Here is a 21,822-nt window from a genome sequence, read left to right on the forward strand (position 1 = left end):
TCCTCTTGATATCCCTCAAGATCTCTCTATTCAACCAAGCTGGCTTTCTCCCCTGCCGGCTTTTTTTCCGGAACATGGGGATGGCTTTCTCCTGAGCTGCTAGGATTTCCTTTTTGAAGAGCTCCCAGCCCTCCTGGGCTCCCTTGCCCTTGAGTACTGTCTCCCATGAGACTTCGCCAACCAGCCTTCTGAAGAGATCAAAGTCTGCCCTCTGGAAATTTAATGCTATCGTCTTGCTAACTACCCTCTTCACTTCACCTAGAACAGAAAACCCTATCATCTCATGGTCGCTTAGTCCTAGGCGTCCACCTACTGCCACATCCCCTACAAGGCCTTCTCTGTTCACAAACAGCAGGTCCAGGAGGGCACCTTCCCTTGTTGGTTCATTCACCAACTGTGCAAGGAAGTTGTCTTCCACACACTCCAGGAACCTCCTAGACTGCTTCCTTTCTGTTGTATTGTACACCCAGCAGATATCAGGCAGATTGAAGTCTCCCACAAGAATGAGGGGCATTGATCTAGAGATTGACCGCAGCTGTTTATAGAAGAGCTCATCAGCTGCTTCTCCTTGGCTGGGTGGTCTGTAACAGACTCCCATCACAAAATCTACCTTCTGGTGGGCTCCTCTAATTTTGACCAACAGGCACTCAACCTCCTCATCACCACAATCCATCTCAATGGAGTCCAAGTCCTCCCTTACAAAGAGGGCTACCCTGCCTCCTCTCCTACCCTTCCTGTCCTGCCTGAAAAGCTTATACCCCACCATAGCCGTACTCCAGTTCTATGAGTCGTCCCACCACGTTTCCATGATGGCAACGACATCATAGGCTCCTTGCCCTACGACAGCTTCCAGCTCTTCCTTCTTATTCCCCATGCTGCGTGCATTGGTGTAAATGCACTTCAGCTGAGCTGCCGAGCCTTCAGCCCTCCTAGAGGGAACAGGGTTCGTTCCCAACTGCCTGGTAACTGGAGTAGTTAACACCAGAGTGCCTGCATCTCCCTTAGCACCCCGAGGTGTGTACTCCCCCACTTTTTGTGTGGTGAGGTACTGGTGGTCCTCACCCGCGCACCCTCTCCCAATCGCCAATTCCCCACATCCAGGCTCGTTCATGTCTAGCCTGGGCTCAACCCCCTCCCCGCTTCACATCTAGTTTAAAGCTCGATTTATGAGCTTGGCTAGGTTTCTAGCAAGGGCTTTAGTCCCCCTAGGAGACCCATGTGTCCCGCCCTTAGCGACAAACCCTGGGGGTGCGCGAGCCACCCCATGATCAAAAAAGCCAAAGCCCCTCTCCTCACACCAAGCTCGGAGCCAGGCATTAATCGAATTCTTCATCCTGGCTTCCCGCTCCTCTCTATTTAGCCATGGGATGGAGCAGAATACTATTTGTGCCCCAGAGCCCTCCATCATTTTCCCAATGGCCCTGAAGCCATTCTTGATGGTTTTGGCCTTTTTGTTTACTAGACCATCGTTACCAGTTTGGACTACTATCAGAGGATAGTAGCCTGTCTCATGGACCAGGGAAGGAAGTTTTCTAGCTACCTCCTTCACTGATGCCCCCGGTAAGCAGCAGACCTCTCTGTGGAGCGGGTCCGGTCTGCAAATGGGTCCCTCCGTTCCTTTTAGGAGGGAGTCCCCTACAACAATCACCCTCCTCTTCTTCTTCATGGAGGATGTTTTTATCTTTTTCTGAGGATGGTGCAGCCTAGGGAAGGATTCTAGGCTGTGGGAGCCAGCATCCTCATCCTCAGGGCTGGATTCCACCTGGAGCACCTGGTACTTGTTCACCAGGGGGATCTGGGGCTTTGCTGTCTGGGTGAGGGGAGCAGGTTTCTTCTGTCTGGCAGGAACTTGCTGCCACTGCCCATATCTCGTTCCCCCAACCATGCAGTTTGCAGGTGGATGATGTTCCGACACACCAGCCCCAGCAGGCTGCTGAGTTAGTGAGAGGGCACTACTCCACTGGTCTATCTCCCTCTCACACGCCCTGATGGTCCTCAGCCTCTTCACCTCCTCTCTTAGCTCCTTCACCATGTGAAGGAGTTCCCCCACTCGAGCGCAGCTTTCACAAGTGGGGCCAGTAACAGAGGCACGAGCCGGTGTGGGAGGGGGGCGCTGCCTGCAGCCCAGGGTCTGGGTAGCTGCATGCACCCACTGTGGCTCTGTCTGGGTGGCAGCATCCATCCTGCCTGCTACAGCACACGGAGCAGCTTTAACCTTCTGCTGGGTGGCCACCATGGTCTTTGGTGTCTTCTGTCTAGTCTCTAGGTCCTCTCTGCACCCTGCCTTCTCGCCCTGCCCACTCGAACTGCCGCTCAAACTGCCCCGCACCTCTTTGCCACACTCCTCTTCACCGTGATCCAGGTCGCGGTGCTCCCAGGGGCGCAGTTTAAATCTCCCGCGGTAGCTGCCAGGACCGCCCCCTCCCGTCAGGCACCGCGCGGGACCAGCGTGTGGGGGCTGTCAGGACCCCCGCCTGGGTTTTTTCTGGGATTTTCCCGGCTCCGGGAAGCTCCCACCACCTCAAAAAGTCCACCCCACTACAGAACTCACCGTCCTGCTGCCAGGTGCTGCCGAAGAAGCAGTGTTAATGGCTACTCCGCGTTTAAATCTCCCACGGTAGCGGCCGGCCATTCTTTCTCATCCTGTCCCATGTCACTTGGGAGAAGAGGCCAGCTCCGTCCTCTCTACAACCTCCTTTCAGGTAGTTATAGAGAGCAATGAGGTCTCCCCTCAGCCTCCTCTTCTCAAGGCTAAACAACCCCAGCTCCCTCAGCCGCTCCTCGTAAGACCTGCTCTCCAGCTCCCTCACCAGCTTTGTTGCTCTTCTCTGGACTCGTTCCAGAGCCTCAACATCCTTCTTGTGGTGAGGGGCCCAGAACTGAACACAGGATTCAAGGAGTGGTCTCACCAGTGCCGAGTACAGAGGGAGAATAACCTCCCTGGACCTGCTGGCCACGCCATTTCTGATACAAGCCAAGATGCCATTGGCCTTCTTGGCCACCTGGGCACACTGCTGGCTCATCCTGTTCAGATCCCTTTGCAGAGCCTCCCTACCCTCCAGCAGATCCACACTTCCTCCCAGCTAAATGTCTTCTGGAAACATGCTAATGGTGCACTCAATGCCTTCATCCAGGTCATTGATAAAGACATTGAACAGGGATGGACCCAGCACTGAGCCCTGGGCAACACCACTTGTAACAGGCCTCCAGCTGAGTTTAATGCCATTTACCACCACTCTCTGGGCCCGGCCATCCAACCAGTTTTCCACCCAGGAGAGTGTGCGCCTGTCCCGGCCAGAAGCTGACAGTTTCCAAAGCAGAATGCTGTGAGAAACTGTTTCAAAGGCTTTACTGAAGTCCAGGAAGACCACATCCACAGCTTTTCCCTCACCCAGCAGCCGAGTCACTTTGTCGTAGAAGGTGATCGGGTTAGTTTGGCAAGACCTGCCTTTCATGAACCCGTGTTGACTGGGCCTGATCACCTGGTTCTCTTGCATGTGCTTCATGATAGCACTCGAGATCACCTGCTCCATGACTTTCCCTGGCACTGAGGTCAGACTGACAGGCCTGTAGTTCCCTGGATCCTCCCTCTGACCCTTCTTGTAGATGGGCACAACATCAGCCAGCCTCCAGTCCAGTGGAACTTCCCCAGTCTTCCAGGACTGTTGGAAGATGATGGAAAGGGGTTTGGCCAGCACATCCACCAGATCCTTTAATACCCTTGGGTGGATCCCATCCAGCCCATCCACCCCCATTGTGGGTGCCTAGCTGGGCACGCAAGTCTCTAACTTCCTCTTCTTGGAGGCTTAGAGAGTCATTAGAGGCCAGCCAGAAGACACCGAGGACCATGGTGGCCACCTGACAGAAGATTAAATCTACACCGGGTGCTGCAGCAGGCAGGATCGATGTTGCCACCCAAACAGAGCCTCAGTGGGCACATGCAGCTACCCAGACTCTGAGCATCAGGCAGTGCCCCCCTCCCACACCGGCTTACACCTCTGGTACTAGCTCCACTTGTGGAAGCTGTGCTCGTGTAGGGGAACTCCTTCTCATGGTGGAAGAGCTGAGGGAGGAGGTAAATAGGCTAAGGACCATGAGGGAATGTGAGAGGGAGATAGATCAGTGGAGCAGTGCCCTCTCACAAACTCAGTGGGCAGCTGGAGCTAGTGTGTCTGAGCACCATCCACCTGCAAACTGCAAGGATGAGGGAACAAGAGATGGAGAATGGCAGCACGTTCCTGCCTGGCAAAGGAAACCTGCTCCGCCCATCCAGACAACAAAATCCCAGATTCCCCTGAAGAACAAATATGAAGCGCTGCAGATGGAACCAATCCCCAAGGATGAAGAAGATGGCTTTCACAGCTTAGAATCTTTCCCTAGGCTGCGCCATCCTCAGAAAACCATAAAAACATCCTCCGTTAATAAGAAGAGGAGGGTGATTGTTGTAGGGGACTCCCTCCTAAAAGGAACGGAGGGACCCATTTGCAGACCGGACCCGCTCCACAGAGAGGTCTGCTGTTTACCAGGGTCATCAGTTAAGGATGTAACTAGAAAACTTCCTTCCCTGGTCAAAGAGACACATTATTATCCTCTGATAGTATTTCATATTGGCAGTGATAACATACAGAGCAGAAAGCCTAAAGCCATCAAGAGAGACTTCAAGGCTCTCAGGAGAACTATGGAGGGCTCTGGGGCACAAGCAATAATTAGCTCCATTCCAACGCTAAGGAATGAGGAGCAAGAAGTCAGAAAGAAGCACTTGATTAATGCCTGGTTCCGAGCCTGGTGTGAGGAGAGAGGTTTTGGGTTCTTTGATCATGGGGTGGCCCACGCACCTCCAGGCTTTCTTACTACGGATGGGACACACTTGTCTCCTATAGGGACTAAAACCCTTACTAAAAACCTAGCTAGGCTCATAAATCAAGCTTTACACTAGATGTGAAGAGGGAGGGGGATGAGACTAGGCTAGATGGGAGTGAGCCTGGAAATGGGACTCCAGTGACTGAGAAATGGTGTGCTGGTGAGGACTGCCAGTATATCGCCACAGAGTAAGTGGAGGTGATTACACCTGTGGACAGTAAGGATGCAAGTGGCACTCTGGCATTAGCTACTCCAATGACCAGTCTATTGGGAATAAACTTTATTCCCTTTATGAGGGCTGAAGGTTCGCCAGCCGAGCTGAAGTGCATTTACACCAATGCACACAGCTGGGGCAATAAGAAGCAGAAGTTGGAAGCTGTTGTAGGGCAAGGAGTCTATGATGTCGTTTTCATCACAGAAGCATGGTGGGATGACTTGTATAACTAGAGTGCAGCTATAGTGGGGTATAAACTCTTCATGTGGGACAGGAAGGGTAGAAGAGGAGGCAGGGTAGCCCTCTATGTCCTGATGTCCTGGGCATCAGGAAAAAATTTTTCATGGAAAGGGTCATTGGGCACTGGGACAGGTTGCCCAGGGAGGTGGTTGAGTCACCTTCCCTGAAGGTGTTTAAAAGATGGGTGGATGAGGTGCTGAGGGGCATGGTTTAGTGGTTGGTAGGAATGGTTGGACTTGATGATCCAGTGGGTCTTTTCTAACCTAGTGATTCGAGGATTCTATGATTCTAAGAATTATTTTTCATTAGACATCAGTGTACTTCAGTGGATTTATTTTGACTTCAATGGACTTGATTTCAATAATGTAATTGAATTCAGACGGCTTGTTTTGACTTCAGTGGATTTGTTTTGACTTCAGTAAACTTGTATTGACATCAATGGACATCTTTTGACTTCATTGGATTTATTATAGCTCAAGGAGACTTGTTTTCAATGCATTTGTTTTTAATTCAGTGGCATAATTTTGATTTCAATTAACTTGTTTTGATTTTAATAAACTTATTTTGACATCAATGGATGTGTTCTGACTTCAGTGGACCTATTTTGACTTAAGAATTTTTTGACTACACTTGACATATTTTGACTTCAAGAATTTTTTTTTTTACTTCAATGGACTTGTTTTGTCTTTAGTGGACTTAGTTTACTTCAATGGATTTGTTTTCACTCCAACGGAATTATTTTCACTTCAAAGAATTTCTTTTGACTTACTCTCAAATCACATTATCCCCCATCCTGTATTGAAACTATGGATTGCCCTGACCCAGGTGTAGGATCTTGAACTTGGCCTTGTTGAAGCTCATGAGGTTCACATAGGCCCACTTCTCCAGCTTGTGCAGGTTGTCTGGATGACATCCCATCATTCTGGGTTGACGACTGCACCACTCAGCTTGGTGTCACCCGCAAACTTGCTGAGGGGGCACATGATCTTGCTGTCTGTATCATTGTTGAAAATATTAAACAGCACTAGTCCCAGTATGGACCTCTGAGGGACACTGGCTGTCATGGATCTCCATCTGGGCACAGAGCTGTTGACAACTACACTCTAAATGGGACCTTCCAACCGATTCCTTACCTACCAAACATGCTGGCTGTCTCAAGTCACCTCCCTGTCCTCCATGTGCTTTAGCATAGCGTGAAGCTTTCTGTAGCCTGAGAAGAAGGCTTCATTGGTAGGCACTCCTTGATCAAATGGCTGGTAGTAGACACCAACCACAAGGTTCCTTTTGTTTCCTAGGTCTTTCCTGCACACCCATAAGCTTTCAACCTGTTCAAGGCTATTCTTCAGGGACAGCTCTTCACACTCTATCAATTTTCTGATATAGAGGGAAACGCCTGTGCCCCTCCTTGCTGTTCTGTCCCTTCTGCACAGCATGTAGCCATCGATAGCCACATTCCAGACATGGGATTCATCCCACCAAGTTGCAGTAACAGCAATCAGATTATAGCTTTCTAGCAGTATGGTAGCTTCCAACTCCTCCTCTTTGTTGCCAAAAGGCAGAAGCTGAGAAGGAAGTCAGCAAGTACTTCCAGAGCAATGGGACACAAAGCCGTGGTCTGATCCTTTTTGGGTATTGTGCATATACCAATGACTCGGGCATCTTTGGAGAAATGAGTGTCCCAGTGACTTGAGCACTTTCTCTTCTGAGAAATATCTCAGTGACAAAGTATCCGAGGGACCCAAGCACAAACCTCTCTATTTCCCTTTTCTGCTTTTTTTTGTTGTTTGTTTGTTTTTAGGAGAGAGCTACACCAACTATCGGCAACATTGGCAGCCTTTTCTTGGATTTTGGTTTCCAATGCCAGCTGCGTTCAGGAGGAGGTAAAGCCAGACCCCAGGATCCCCTCTGTTCTTTTGACTCCTCCAAAAAAGCTAAGCAAGCCCAGTTTGACCAGTTAACTGGGCAAAACTGTGTAGACAGTAGCCCCAGGATTACTGGTACATGAACAGAACAAATCCTAGCGAGAGGTTGTTCCATTCCCCAAGTGGAGTTTCAGGCACGTTCCACTAGGCAATGTTCAGTCATATTGTTGGGGGTGGCAGTGGGGACACAGGCAGCATTTGTATTGCTGCCCGCTTGTTTTTGTCCAGTAGGAGTAGGCTGCCTGCGTGTTTCAGCACGCTCTCTCAGCTGTTTTAGGAAGTTCTGTAATACCCAAGTACATGCTGATAAACTGTAACTGACTGAAAGACTTCTGAAGATGGCAAAATATTCTAAGATCTTGCTGGTTGAGAAACGCTACAAATATTACATATGTTCCCCTGAGTCACCCTCCCTGCCTCTGTCCTTTATATCATAGCCTGTGGAAGTACACAAAGAAATGCTGCACAAAGAAGGGGTGCCTAGAAGTATTTATTTTTTGATAATTTTTGCATACCCAGTCCCAAAACAAGAAGGAAATGATGAGGAGAAAATGTAGGTCATGTAGAACAAGAGTGTTTCAGTTGGAAGAGATGGTTTCTTCGATCCAGGAGACATAATTGCAAACCTTAGTGTAAACTCCAGGATAGCCTTTCTCTGCACATCCAATACCCCAAGAAACAATGCCCTGGAGCTGCCCATTGCAGACTACTGGACCACCGGAATCCCCCTGTGCACATAAAGGATACAGATACTCAGAAAATGGTAGCAGCACACATGAGGAGTCAGAGATGCCAGAAATCACTGCCATTCGAGGGAGCGCCATTGGGTTTTTCTACACAGAAGTTCTACAGAATTCATTTCTGATTCCCATTCTACACCTGATGCTACTGTGTCTTACCTTAGCTCCACAGGCACCACAGCTAAGAGTGAAATGAGTAAGCTGCCTGGTCCTGGCAGCTGCAGTTCTCAGCAGACACCTTAGGATATGTGTGTTATTTTGCCAAATGTTTTCATGGAGGAATATTTCCCTGTTTCACATGGGAAGTCCAGAGCATTGCCACATGTGTCCATTTCCCAGACTGCCTGGGTACAGGCACACTGGCTATTTCGTCCAAAACTGACATTTGTGTCTTTAAGCTCTAAAGCCTCCATGATTACTCTTGATTCTCTGGTGCAGCACTCCTCCATTTTCAATATCCTAAGGTACAGGAGGTGGCATAGTCTGGTTGCAGAGGATTAGGACAGAGAGGCAGGGGACAATGGCAGGGGATGATGATTAACAGGGTGGAAAACCCCCTAGCTTCACTGAATAAGCAACTTTCACCCTAAGTCTCCGCTGTTGTTCCACATAAAAAATAAAACCCAAATGGAAACCCAAGCATTCAGACAGGCCAGCACAGTGAGAAAAACATGGGAAATAGAAGCAGAAGTTTTACCTGGCAGGAGTCTTTCCCTCCCTCGAGGAATCCTACGCAGAACATGCTGTCGGTAATTTCCCCAGGGTAAGCATTGGTGCACTCGCTTGAGGAGAGTACAGGAGCCTCCAAGCACTGCAGAGTGTCTGGGTATAGTTCTATAAGAAAGCAGAGATGCTTGGTGACACCTCGAGTTCCTTTCAGAGCCCAGAGAAGATCTTTCTTTGCAGCTAATTGTGAGGTCTTAGAGTGTCCGCCGGGCCCTCATCATACTGTATGTCCCCACAGAGTACTCACCACCATCGCTGAGTGTGTTGCCCCAGCCAGAGATTAGGCATGTGGTGCCTTCAGCCACACAGCTGGTAGGCAGAGAAACTGTTTGTACGGCTTGGGTGAGCTGGGCTGGTCGGGCAAGCTTGATGAGCATAATGTCATTGTCCAGTGTTGCATCGTTGTAGCCAGGGTAGCGGATGATTTTAGCTGAACTGATAAGCTGCTGTGTGGGTTCTGTAAGTGCCAGGTTGTGTTTCCCCAGCTGCACTTGCATGCGGCTAGAAAAGAGGAGGAATGGCATCCACTTTACTGCTCCTGCCAGGTTATGAGGAACGTCCCCATCATTACATGCACTCTCTTCAATATCGCCATCATAGCAGCTGCTTTCATTCAGGTTATCTTTCTTGTCCTGCAATAAGTCCTGTGAGATCCTACCAGCTTCCAATACAGGTGGTGAGTTTCTGCAGGTTTATTTTGTTGCGATGGAGAAGATAAATATATAACAGCACTTTATACAAACTTCCTGGAAAAGGACAAACTGCTATCACCCTGACCTCTATTCCTCTTCCTGTTCTCCAGCGACCAAGTTTTAGCACGATTGATTGCGCTTGTGGGAACTGCAGCTCATAACTCATTGCTAGATGAACACATTGTCATTTCAGAAAGTGCTCTGCATTCACAGAAAGTTTTGCAGGAGTGGAAAACCCATCATGATGCCTCAGCCTAGCTTCCTGAATGAGCCACCCATTCCTTGGTTGTCTCCTGTCAGAATGCAGTCACTGCAATATCTGGATCTCACAGCTCAGAATTCCTGCTAGGAGCATACTGGAATAAAGAAGTAGGTCATGGGAGAGTATAGTATTTTTCTACTCACAACATGTAGCAGTGAGCAGCCGACAGGACCCACTGGCTGTTGATGAGGGAACCTCCACAGAAGTGAAACCCAAAATTCAGGGACACCTGGTAAGGGACGGAGTTTTCTGCACAGGTGTAGCCTCCCACGATCTTGTCATCATCATCGTTGGTGGGGAAGGCAACTGGGAGATAAGAAGTGGTGTAAGTCAACATCTGCCATGAGGAATCTTGTGGCCCTGGGACTGACTGAAGCATCTCACTGGTGGTCTCCATAAGAACTTTCCATAAGAACTCACAGCAGCGGTGGTGGGCAAGCACCCTCCCCTAGTCCAGAAATTTACAGCAGCTTTAAGTCTTCCTGGGCCAGAGGCATTGCCTTTATACTACCTAGTCCTCAAGGAAGATAGACTATCTCTGAAGCTATGGACACATTTCAGTATTCCTGGATCAAGGACCCCTGTGAAGAAATTCTTTCCCCATTTTGTGGCACAAGCAACTATGAACAGACAGCAGTGAAAAGAACATACAGGGCTCCAACTTGAAACTTTTGCAAGTCAAAACTGGACTTCACTTTCCCACAATGGACTGCCTTGGAAATTTGCTCAGAAGATGGGCTTCCTTATAAATCACAGAAATAGAAGTAAAACATATACTCACCAGCCACGCCAACAAAGGTGACAAACAGGAAGAACTTCATGATTTTGACTCAGCCTCAAGCCCAGACTGGTGGACTGGAAGAGTGGAGCTGCTAGAAATACGTTTTTGGAAATGGCCTTATCTCTTGCCCAAGGTTTTCTCCAGTCAAAAAGTACACAATGGAAAATTTGAAGATCCAAATGCGAGCATTAACGGGCACAGGTAGAAACTACAAATAACGTATCAGCTAATCAGAAACATTTCCTGAGATAGAGAGATATTTTGAATTATTTCAGAAGGCAGCCTTCAATTTAAAGATATATTTGAGCCTTGGAAGATGTGTAGGTGTTTGCCCGTGTTGTTCTTATACGTAGCAGCTGTTGAGAGCAACCCTCAAGCCTCTTTGAGATTCCTCTACACTGATGGGGTCATTCTAAAAAAGGCATATTTTTTCCCGAAGATGAGTGTTGTTGGTAATGGACAGTAAGATAATATGCATTTCTTTTGGAAGTAAACCACCATGACCAAACTATTCTCTGTTCCGTGCCACCAAGTGAAATTGTTCGAATACGGGAGCAAATCCTGTATTTCTGTCAAAGCATTTTTCCCACCCAATCCAGATGATAGTAATATCAGCCAAAGTACCAAACCACATTTTTCTGTTTAGCTTTGCAATGTTCTATAGATACTCATCTTTGCCACAGAAGACTTTCAGTACCACACTGCTGTTTATGGATATAATGCATATGAACAAGGTGCTGTGAGAAAAGTAACAAGATCTTCTGAAATCCTTGGCGAGACTTTAATGGAGAATCAGCATTCTATGCAAGTAGCACAAAGACTTTCTCATGCAGACATCCCCCCATTCTTCTTGACAGCGATACTGCATTATAAAATAGACCAAAGGCTTACAAAGGTACTTAGCAGGATGGTACCCAAGGGTTTCCAGTCTGCCTTGCAGTAGGGTAAGGGTTGGCTTTAGAATTGATGCAGGTCTCTCAAGGCCTGGACCAGAACAGTTTGGAAAGTTTCTTTGAGTACCGGGCCCAGCCCCAGGACTACCTCACACCTCTGGCCATGAGTTTGCCTCCCTGCATCAGCAGAATTTCCCTGTCCCAGCTTTTGCCCATCACCTTTGGGTCCTTTCCTGGCCAGCTCCAAGAAGAGTCTGTCTCTAACCCATCCTCAGCTCCGTCTGGAGAAGGAGAAGCTGCAACTATTGCTCTCCTGTGTTCTCTGTTTCTGGACAGACAAACCCAGAACCTTCAACCTTTCGCCACCTGCCCTGTGTTCCAATCCTCACCATTTTCGAGACCCTGATAGATATCTCCCTTTTCCTGGGAACACAAGGTGGTTTCCTTCCACAACTGTGGTCTGCCCACTGTGGAGTATAGTATGGGAATGATCCCATTTCTGGCCCTGACACCTCTATCCTTTCTAGCTGAGCCAAAAGTATGGTGGGTTATTGCCACAGTGCACCTTGCAGATCCTCACCTACAAGATCATGCTCTGCCCCCAGATACCCTTGCGCCTTGGGCTACATTGAATATAATCAGAGTTTTCAGGTCACAGGTTAGTGGCACGAGTTTTGAGGGAACTGGCGGATGTGCTAGCCAAACCCCTTTCCATCATCTTCCAACAGTCCTGGAAGACTGGGGAAGTTCCACTGGACTGGAGGCTGGCTGATGTCATGTCCATCTATAAGAAGGGGCACAAGGCAGATCTGGGGAACTACAGGCCTGTCAGTCTGACCTCGGTACCAGGGGAAGTCATGGAGCAGGTGATCTTGAGTGCTATCATGAAGCACATGCAAGAGAACCGGGTGATCAGGCCCAGTCAACATGGGTTCACAAAAGGCAGGTCTTGCCAAACTAACCTGATTGCCTTCTATGACCAAGTGAATAGACTCTTGGATGAGGGAAAGGCTGTGGATGTAGTCTTCCTGGATTTCAGTAAAGCCTTTGTCACAGTTTCTCACAGCATTCTGCTTTGGAAACTGTCAGCCTCTGGCCTGGACAAGCACACATTCTCCTGGGTGGAAAACTGGTTGGATGGCCGGGCCCAGGGAGTGGTGGTAAATGGTGTGAAATCCAGCTGGAGGCCAGTGACAAGTGGTGTTGCACAGGGCTCAGTGCTGGGTCCAGCCCTGTTCAATGTCTTTATCAATGACCTGGATGAAGACATTGAGTGCTCCCTTAGCAAGTTTGTGGACGACACTAAGCTGGGAGGAAGTGTTGATCTGCTGGAGGGTAGGGAGGGGCAGGGTGGAGGAGGACTTGCCTAGCTGTGGATGGCCACATATGATGCTGAGAGAAGAGGGGGTCTCACATCTGACACTCTCTGGGGTGTGATGCACGCCCTACAGGTAGAGAGAGCCCGAACGGACTGAATATCTGGATGCTGGTGTCCTCTTCCCTTCTAAGGGGGGATGCCAGGACTTGGTGGAATAGAAGTGACGGAATGAGGGGGCAACTCGGGTGCCCAGGCTGTGCTGGAGGCCTTAAAGCCCCACGTGTAAAGAATTCAAGGTCTTGTTTTTGTGATACTCGTGCCTGTCTTACAGATGGGGAGGGTTTTGCTGATGTCCAAAGATGTTTTCTGGGGCAAAGCCCTGTTACCATGGACATCACCTTGGCCTGGCATATGTCATGCCACGGAAAACAGTGATTAATAGACAGGAATGAAATCCCTCGGCATGAAATAAAAGAACAGAACAAAGGTGTTGTGTTTCTCAGAACCTTCTTTCCTTTCTGTATCGCCCTGGTTATCGGCTCCACACTCAGAGCCAGATGGAATCCAGGTTTTGGAGTTGGTGTTCTTATGCCCAGCCCCCTAACTCTTTGCTGATGGAGAGGCAATGCACTTGATTTGAGGTGAAGCTCAGACAACCTTCCCATTTAATGTGCCAAGGCAGTTTGTTTATACTCCAGGGAAGAGAATGCACGGTCGAACCAGTGCAGTTAGAATTTTGAGCACGAGGTGGCACACGGTAACTGCTGAAAGAGCAGGAGTTTCTGCCTCTCTGTGTCCCTGTCACAACTCCCGCCATGTCCCTGATCCACACGCAGCTTCTCCGAAGAGTGCAGAGGGGCAGAAGTGTGCCCCTTACTGAGATGCGGCACCCCACTGACATGATCCAAAACCTGACTCCTAGGGTGTGGCATATGCCAGCCCCTCCCCAAGCAGTTTTCCCTACTTATCCCTTAAGTCACAGGTTCCCAAGACCCTCTGCCTCCCCCTAGGAGGAGGGGGACATACACCCACCCCAGGCAAGAGGGGACATGCATGCCCATCTGCCGGCTCAACACCACTGGTTAATGAAAAAAAACCACCCCCTGCCCTTTCCCTGAAGGTGACTGTGGGAACATCTGGCTGTAAACCCCCTCCTCAGGGAACCTGACATCCAAGTATGCCCTGCTCTTATTCCCACAACCCAGTGCCCTCCAAGGAAAGCAAAGTGTCTGGGCCACTCTCTGGGGCTCTAATCTGAAGACACGCCTGGCTTCGCAGGAGTAGGCTGAAAAAGCCAGTATCAAGGCAGAGCTTTCCAGTCCCAGAGACAGAAAATTCTCAGAGAAAAGAAGGAAAAAACAACCACTTCACTGCTGCATGAAGTAAATATAGCTAGGAGGTAGGGGAGTGGAGGCCAGTTTTCTCAGGGTCAGCAGAAAGGAGATTGAATGCAGCACATCGGAGAATTTTTCACATGCACAGCCAAAACACCCATGGCTCAAACAGGGCTTCATCCCATTTATGGCAGTTCTTCTCCATTTATTGTTGCCAAAGGCAAACTCAGGCCTCTGCCTTCTCCATTTAAAGTTCTCTGCTCCCTTCATGGTGGAGTTACGGGGCTCTAGGTTTGTGGAGAACCACAGGTGGGAAGCAGAGGCTACAAATGGTGCCCATAGAGAACAGAGCAGCTTGGAGGGGTGAAGGAAGGCTAATGTGCAATTTCTACATCTGAATTTGTTGGGAACCTGGTGGGAGTTACAAGCTTGCAAGCCACACCCCATCTGTCTTGGGTGCAGTCTTATGAAGATCACAAAACTCCAGGAGGAGGCAATCCAGGAATTTCCAGGAACCAAACGCTGGGACTGTCTGCAGGCAGTGGAGTCCATGCCTTTAAAGGGGGTGAAGGAGGCAACAGAAACTAAATTGTGAATTGTGCCTGACCACAGCAGGACACATTCCAGGTGCCCACATTGCTGCAAGACAAATCAGGTTGCCCTGACTTGCCTATTCCTCTTTATCTCCAGTGCTGCTGGGTAGCAGAAGAGAATGGAAGCCTCCAGGGGAAGCTGATGCTTGGGTATATTTTCACAGTCCACCAAGGACAGAATCTGAGGAATCCTTCATGGATTGTAAGGAACAGGCCTGGACAGGGGGGCTGCAGCTCATATTGTAGCTGTGGGGAGAAGGAGATGCCATGAGGCATGCAAATAAACTGTGTTCTGGTTTGAGATAAAGTGAAATGAACTCTCTAACTTTTCAGCTGAGCTTTTTCTAAGTAACTTCATTTTCCTGAGAGAAAACAACCTGTTTTTCAGACAGTGTTTGTCTCTTTGGGGGACATATTCATATGCAGTATAAATCTGAGGGGTAATGGGTCTCAAGCCCTCTTCCTCAATGGCTGGTGTCCAAGTGAGGACCTCGTCTGTCCACCAGCTCCCAGTTATGATCTGTGTGTCCAGGAATCTAGTTCCTGAATCCATCTCCTACCTGCCACTGACTCCAGCCAGGGACCTTTCCGTGCCTGCCCTGCAGCATTGGTGGCAACTTAGAGTCACTGGGGATCTGGATTTTGTCTATTTGTTTATATTGCAATATTTCCTTGTTAATGTTATTATTTTCTTTTTTATTATTATAGTTTAATTAAAGCTCTTTTAGTTTTAGTTTCTAGCCCACGAGTCTCCCTCTCTTTCTCATTTCCCTTTCCACATCCCTGTTGGGGGTGGAACTGCCCTATTTTAGATGCTTTTCTAGGTTGGAGGGGGGAGAGCTAAACCATGATACTGTGCAACATCAGCAACACCATAGTCTCAACCTGCTGGTCCAGTGTCTCCTGCTTAGTACCTGTGCACAGATTCTCTTATGCCTTTCATTGAATTTTATTCCTTGAGAAAAACTGATGTGGATGACACACTACTAGCCTTCTCCTTCTCAGCATCATGAAGAAGAAGTACCACCTAGGATCCTAGTGCATTTCCACTTGTTTCTCCTTCCCTCTCTCTCGGCAGAGCTCCAGGTACAGAGTTTGATGGTTTCTATGAGGAGGGAAATGTGCTCTCAGCAGGCTTTGGCATAGTGAAGACCTCTGTCATTTGTTGCCTGGCTTCCATTCTCCCTTGCCACTCTTCCGGTTGTTCACTCCTGTGCTAATTGGGTTTCCCAGCTCGCCTATGCTGAGTTTGCCTCATTCAGGAGAGGCTATGTGGATGTCCTTCTGAGTAGAAACACATGAGGCTGCTGTGGGGAGGATGCCAGTAGCCTGAATCTTGCGAGTGCATGAGCAGAGCAGCAAAGATATGTCGGTGGCAGAGCATGAGGGAATGAAAGTGTACTGTACAGCTGCTTTCAAGACCCTGGTCATCTTAAGGCTACATCACAGCAGCAGCCCCTGCAGTTCTCTGGAGGACAAGCTCAGTCCTGTCAATAAGGGAAGACACCTTGGACAGTTAATTGACCGGGCAGAAGGGGCAGTGATACAGACAGTCTCAGTATTTGAGCGCTCCTTGGATTGGACAAAGCATGCTGTTGAAGCAAAGCTGCCAGAAGCCCTTTCCCCAGAGGCAGCACCAGACAAAGACAATCAGGGCTCCCCAGTCTCACCTCAGGTCCCAGGGAGAAACTGTCTCTGGAAGAACTTAGGCAACTGCCCTTCAACAGGGAAGGTAGAGGGAGAGGCCACCCTGGTCCCGGTCCTCAGCACCTCTGCTTCCTAATGCCTTCCCCTCTGGACCCTTCTTCCTTCCTAGGTCAGTGCATTGACTGGATCCTTCACAGGTATCTACTTTTTCTCCTACCCTTCTCACCAGGTCTGCCAGGCCAGGGCTGGAGAGTATACTGCGCACACCCATACTCACACGTGTGGACACTTATATGTGCATGTGCATATACAACACTGATCCCCTCATATACATCCCGTCCCCATCACAATGATCACTGCACCAGGCTGGAGCACTTCCAATACTCAAACGCACGTGAGTGTCCTGGCTGCAAAGGGCTAAGATTTAAGATGTTGAGCATGTCCTGCCTCTGCGATCCCTCTGTGGGGGAAAGAGGGCTGGGGAAAGCAGCCAGAAAGGGGCGTCCCGGCCAGCTTTGTTTCATGTGCCTCTTCTATCGAGAATGTGAAGTGTTATGGGTAGGGATAGCATGGAGCAGCAAAGAGACCTCCCCTCTTCCATCCCACTCTTTCTTTTGGGATGTTCAGGGACATTTCCAACTCTTCTGCAGAGAGTAGGAGAAATTAATAACTGTTCTGTAATTGACAGTTAGCTGCAGGAGAACATCTGGAAGGTGCAGGTACTATTTTGTTCTTCAGAGAAAGAGATGGGGAAAGAGCTTCACTGCAAAGCCCATGAGAGCCCTCAGAAGGTAAATGGCTTTTGGTTTGTTGTGATGTCTTTCCTGGTCCTGCCTCTCACTCCTGTTAATTACAGTGCTCACTGTACTCCACAGAAAAAAAGACTCCTAGCTGAACCAGGGCAGAGGGGTGGGGGGTGGGGAGGGAACCAGCCACGGATGCAGGAAAGAGAGATAAACACATGAAAAAATGCAAGGGACCCATGTGCGTCCTTCATACCTCATTCCTCCAGCTCCCAAGGACTTAAGAAGAAGAAGAATAAAATCTCAGCATTCCTCTGCCTTGTACAGACTAAGACTTCCACGAAATCTCAGCATGGTTCTGCCCATGCAATGCCTTTTTGCCCTCCTCACCTTCCCAGTGCCTGCATCTCTGTGGGGTTTAGTATTTTCCTGTGATTGTGTGCACCATTCCCCAGTGTTCCCAGCCAGCCAATCATGTCTCACATTTTGTGCCCTGCCCAACCCCAATGTGTCTCATCCTCATTTGTTTCTTCGTCTTCACATATCTCTGGGCAGCCACAAAAGGCAGATCCCTGAAAAGACAAGTTTTTTTCCTCATGGTTCACTGCTGGCTTTTTGTGGCCACACTGGCTCCTGTGGGTAAGTGACCTCAAGTCCCTCTGAGCACTGACATCCATTCCACTGCTGCTGTTGCGGCTGCATACCCAGTTGCCGGTAGTGTTCCATTCCCCCAGGCTTCCTCTGATGGGCAATGAATGAGGTGGGCAGGAATCCCTAAATCTCCTGCAATGACTGTCTAACCCACTTGCTGATCTGAAGAGTGATCCCATCCCTTCTGCCGCTGCCTAGCCTGCCCTGTTCCTTCTTAACCTCTTCCCTAGCAATCCATGGTGCCTAGTTCATGGTTTCCCATCATTTCCTCCTCCTTCTTTATGCTCTTTTTTTTCCCTTTCAGTGTTGGCCCTGGAACAGTCTGCAGACACAGTGCTACGACAAGGCCAGTCCCTCAATCTGGGCTGTTCCCAGATGAAATCCTCCAGCAGAGCTTTGTACTGGTACAAGCTGCCTTTAGGGAAGGAGTCCAGGCTGATATCTGTGGCTTATGCATTTGAAGGCAGTAAAGCAAATGTTGAAGCGGATTTCCAACATATCAGAAGCAGTGAAATTAAAGAAGGCAAGATGACCCTTTCGATAGAGCATGCTTTTCTCAATGACTCTGGAATCTATTACTGTGCTGAGAGTGAAGCACAGTGGCCAGGCTGCTGAGGCAGCTGAGCGCAAAACATCCCTTGCACAAAAGTGACCTGCTTTCCTCCTCGTCGGTGCTGCACAAGGCAGGATGATCCCTTTCTCTCATTACCTCCTCTGCTTCCTAGCCTTCCCATCCTCTTCTTCTCAGACCCCGTTGGGTTTATTTTTCCTGCTTTCTCTCCTTGCCACCCCACTCCTCCTTGCCTCCTTCTTCATTTAGCTCTCATTTACACTGTATTAACTTCCCTCAATCTTTCTTGCCCTCTCTGCCTCAATCTCTCCCTACCTCCTTCTTTCTGTCCTTGCTCAATCTGCACTCCTCAGACCTCCTTTCATTTAACGCCAGCCAAATATTCTTATCATCCTCACCCATGAATAGAAAGGCTGTTTGCGTGAGAAGTTCTTGGTGCACCTTTAAATAGATGCAAGGCCAGGCAGGTGGCGTAATGCCCAATACCAGCTGGGAAGTGCCCGCGTTCTCTTCTGTTACAACAACGTGTCTGAGGTTATCCTGTGGCCAAGGGACACGTGCAGCACAGCACAGGCCTGAAAGCTGCATTGTACACGCAGCACAGTACAGGCCAGCACCTACACAGGTTAACTATTTTATACATGACCTGGAGCACGGCGAGGACCTGGAGCACGGCGAAGAGGAGCTTGGCAAAGAGGTGCGGGGCAGTTTGAGCGGCAGTTCGAGTGGGCAGGGCGAGAAGGCAGGGTGCAGAGAGGACCTAGAGACTAGAGAGAAGACACCGAAGACCATGGTGGCCACCCGGCAGAAGGTTAAAGCTGCTCCATGTGCTGCAGCAGGCAGGATGGATGCTGCCACCCAGCCAGAGCCACAGTGGGTGCATGCAGCTACCCAGACCCTGGGCTGCAGGCAGCGCCCCCCTCCCACACCGGCTCGTGCCTCTGTTACTGGCTCCACTTGTGAAAGCTGCGCTCGAGTGGGGGAACTCCTTCACATGGTGGAGGAGTTAAGGGAGGAGGTAAAGAGGCTGAGGACCATCAGGGAGTGTGAGAGGGAGATTGACCGGTGGAGTAGTGCCCTCTCACTAACTCAGCAGCCTGCTGGAGCTTGTGTGTCCAAACACCGTCCACCTGCAAACTGCATGGTTGGGGGAACAAGAGATGGGGAATGGCAGCAAGTTCCTGCCAGACAGAAGAAACCTGCTCCCCACACCCAGACAGCAAAACCCCAGATCCCCCTGGTGAACAAGTACCAGATGCTCCAGGTGGAATCTAACCCTGAGGATGAGGATGATGGTTCCCACAGCCTAGAATCCTTCCCTAGGCTGCACCATCCTCAGAAAAAGATAAAAACATCCTCCATGAAGAAGAAGAGGAGGGTGATTGTTGTAGGGGACTCCCTCCTAAAAGGAACGGAGGGACCCATTTGCAGACCAGACTCGCTCCACAGAGAGGTCTGCTGCTTACCGGGGGCATCAGTGAAGGAGGTAGCTAGAAAACTTCCTTCCCTGGTCCATGAGACAGACTACTATCCTCTGATAGTAGTCCAAACTGGTAACGATGGTCTAGTAAACAAAAAGGCCAAAACCATCAAGAATGACTTCAGGGCCATTGGGAAAATGATGGAGGGCTCTGGGGCACAAATAGTATTCTGCTCCATCCCATGGCTAAATAGAGAGGAGTGGGAAGCCAGGAAGAAGAATTCGATTAATGCCTGGCTCCGAGCCTGGTGTGAGGAGAGGGGCTTTGGTTTCTTTGATCATGGGATGGCTCACGCACCCCCAGGCTTTCTTGCTAAGGACGGTACACATGGGTCTCCTAGGGGGACTAAAGCCCTTGCTAGAAACCTAGCTAAGCTCATAAATTGAGCTTAAAACTAGATGTAAAGGGGGAGGGGGTTGAGCCCAGGCTAGACAGGAACGAGCCTGGACGTGGGGCAATGGTGATTGGGAGAGGGTGTGCTGGTGAGGACCACCAGTACCTCACCACACAGAAAGTGGGGGAGAACACACCTCGGGGTGCTAAAGGAGATACGGGCGCACTGGCGCTAGCTACTCCAGTTACCAGGCAATTGGGAACAAACTCTGTTCCCTCTAAGAGGGCTGAAGGCTCGGCAGCTCAACTGAAGTGCATTTACACCAATGCACGCAGCATGGGGAATAAGAAGGAAGAGCTGGAAGCTGTCGTAGGGCAAGGAGCCTATGATGTTGTTGCCATCATGGAAACGTGGTGGGATGACTCATATAACTGGAGTACAGCTATGGTGGGGTACAAACTCTTCAGGCGGGATAGGAAGGGTAGGAGAGGAGGCAGGGTAGCCCTCTTTGTAAGGGAGGACTTGGACTCCATTGAGATGGATTGTGGTGTTGAGGAGATTGACTTCCTGTGGGTTAAAATCAGAGGAGCCCACCAGAAGGTAGATTTTGTGATGGGAGTCTGTTACAGACCACCCAGCCAAGGAGAAGCAGCTGACGAGCTCTTCTATAAACAGCTGGGGTTAATCTCTAGATCAGTGCCCCTCATTCTTGTGGGAGACTTCAATCTTCCTGATATCTGCTGAAAGTACAATACAGCAGAAAGGAAGCAGTCTAGGAGGTTCCTGGAGTGTGTGGAAGACAACTTCCTTGCAGAGCTGGTGAATGAACCAACAAGGGAAGGTGCCCTCCTGGACCTGCTGTTTGCAAACAGAGAAGGCCTTGTGGGGGATGTGGCAGTAGGTGGACGCCTAGGACTAAGCGATCATGAGATGATAGGGTTTTCTGTTCTAGGTGAAGTGAAGAGGGTTGTTAGTAGGACGGTAGCATTAAATTTCCAGAGGGCAGACTTTGAACTCTTCAGAAGGCTGGTTGGCAAAGTCTCATGGGAGACAGTACTTAAGGGCAAGGGAGCCCATGAGGGCTGGGAGCTCTTCAAAAAGGAAATCCTAGCAGCTCAGGAGAAAGCCATCCCCATGTTCCGGAAAAAAAGCCGGCAGGGGAGAAAGCCAGCTTGGTTGAACAGAGAGATCTTGAGTGATATCAAGAAGAGAAATGTTTATGGGCTCTGGAAGAGGGGACAGGCCTCTTGGGTGGACTACAGGAGGGAAGTGAGACTGTGTAGAGAAAAAATCAGAAATCAGATTGGCCAAGTCTGTGAAAGATAACAAAAAATCCTTCGATAAATATATAAATAATAAAAGGAGGACTAGGGAGACCATACAGTGCCTATTGGATGCAGAAGGAACAACAGTGACAGGGGATGAGGAAAAGGCTGAGGTACTTAATGCCTTCTTTGCCTCAGTCTTTAATTGTAAAGAAAGTCGTTCCATCTGTGTACAAACCCAGGAGCTAGAGGAGCATAATGAGGCTCCCGTGATCCAAGAGGAGGTGGTCAGAGCCTTGCTAGCCCGACTAGACACCCACAAGTCTATGGGGCCGAATGGGATTCATCCAAGGGTATTGAAGGAGCTGGCGGATGTGCTGGCCAAACCCCTTTCCATCATCTTCCAACAGTCCTGGAAGACTGGGGAAGTTCCACTGGACTGGAGGCTGGCTGATGTTGTGCCCATCTACAAGAAGGGTCGCAGGGAGGACCCAGGGAACTACAGGCCTGTCAGTCTGACCTCAGTGCCAGGGAAAGTCACGGAGCAGGTGATCT

General features: G+C 49.5%; 1 protein-coding gene across 1 annotated transcript; it reads right to left on the reverse strand.

Moving 5' to 3' along the window:
* Positions 1–7,787: 7,787 nt before the first annotated feature.
* Positions 7,788–10,520, reverse strand: LOC138716713 (trypsin I-P1-like). The gene is made up of 5 exons (XM_069849882.1): positions 10,438–10,520; positions 9,800–9,962; positions 8,950–9,203; positions 8,674–8,810; positions 7,788–7,964 (listed from the first exon to the last, which is right to left on the reverse strand). Exons 1-5 carry the CDS (start codon positions 10,475–10,477, stop codon positions 7,815–7,817), a joined length of 744 nt encoding a protein of 247 aa, XP_069705983.1. The 5' UTR covers positions 10,478–10,520; the 3' UTR covers positions 7,788–7,814.
* Between the last annotated feature and the right edge of the window lie 11,302 nt (positions 10,521–21,822).

This window comes from Phaenicophaeus curvirostris, chromosome 1, assembly GCF_032191515.1.
Source record: "Phaenicophaeus curvirostris isolate KB17595 chromosome 1, BPBGC_Pcur_1.0, whole genome shotgun sequence".
Classification (NCBI taxonomy): Eukaryota; Metazoa; Chordata; class Aves; order Cuculiformes; family Cuculidae; genus Phaenicophaeus; species Phaenicophaeus curvirostris.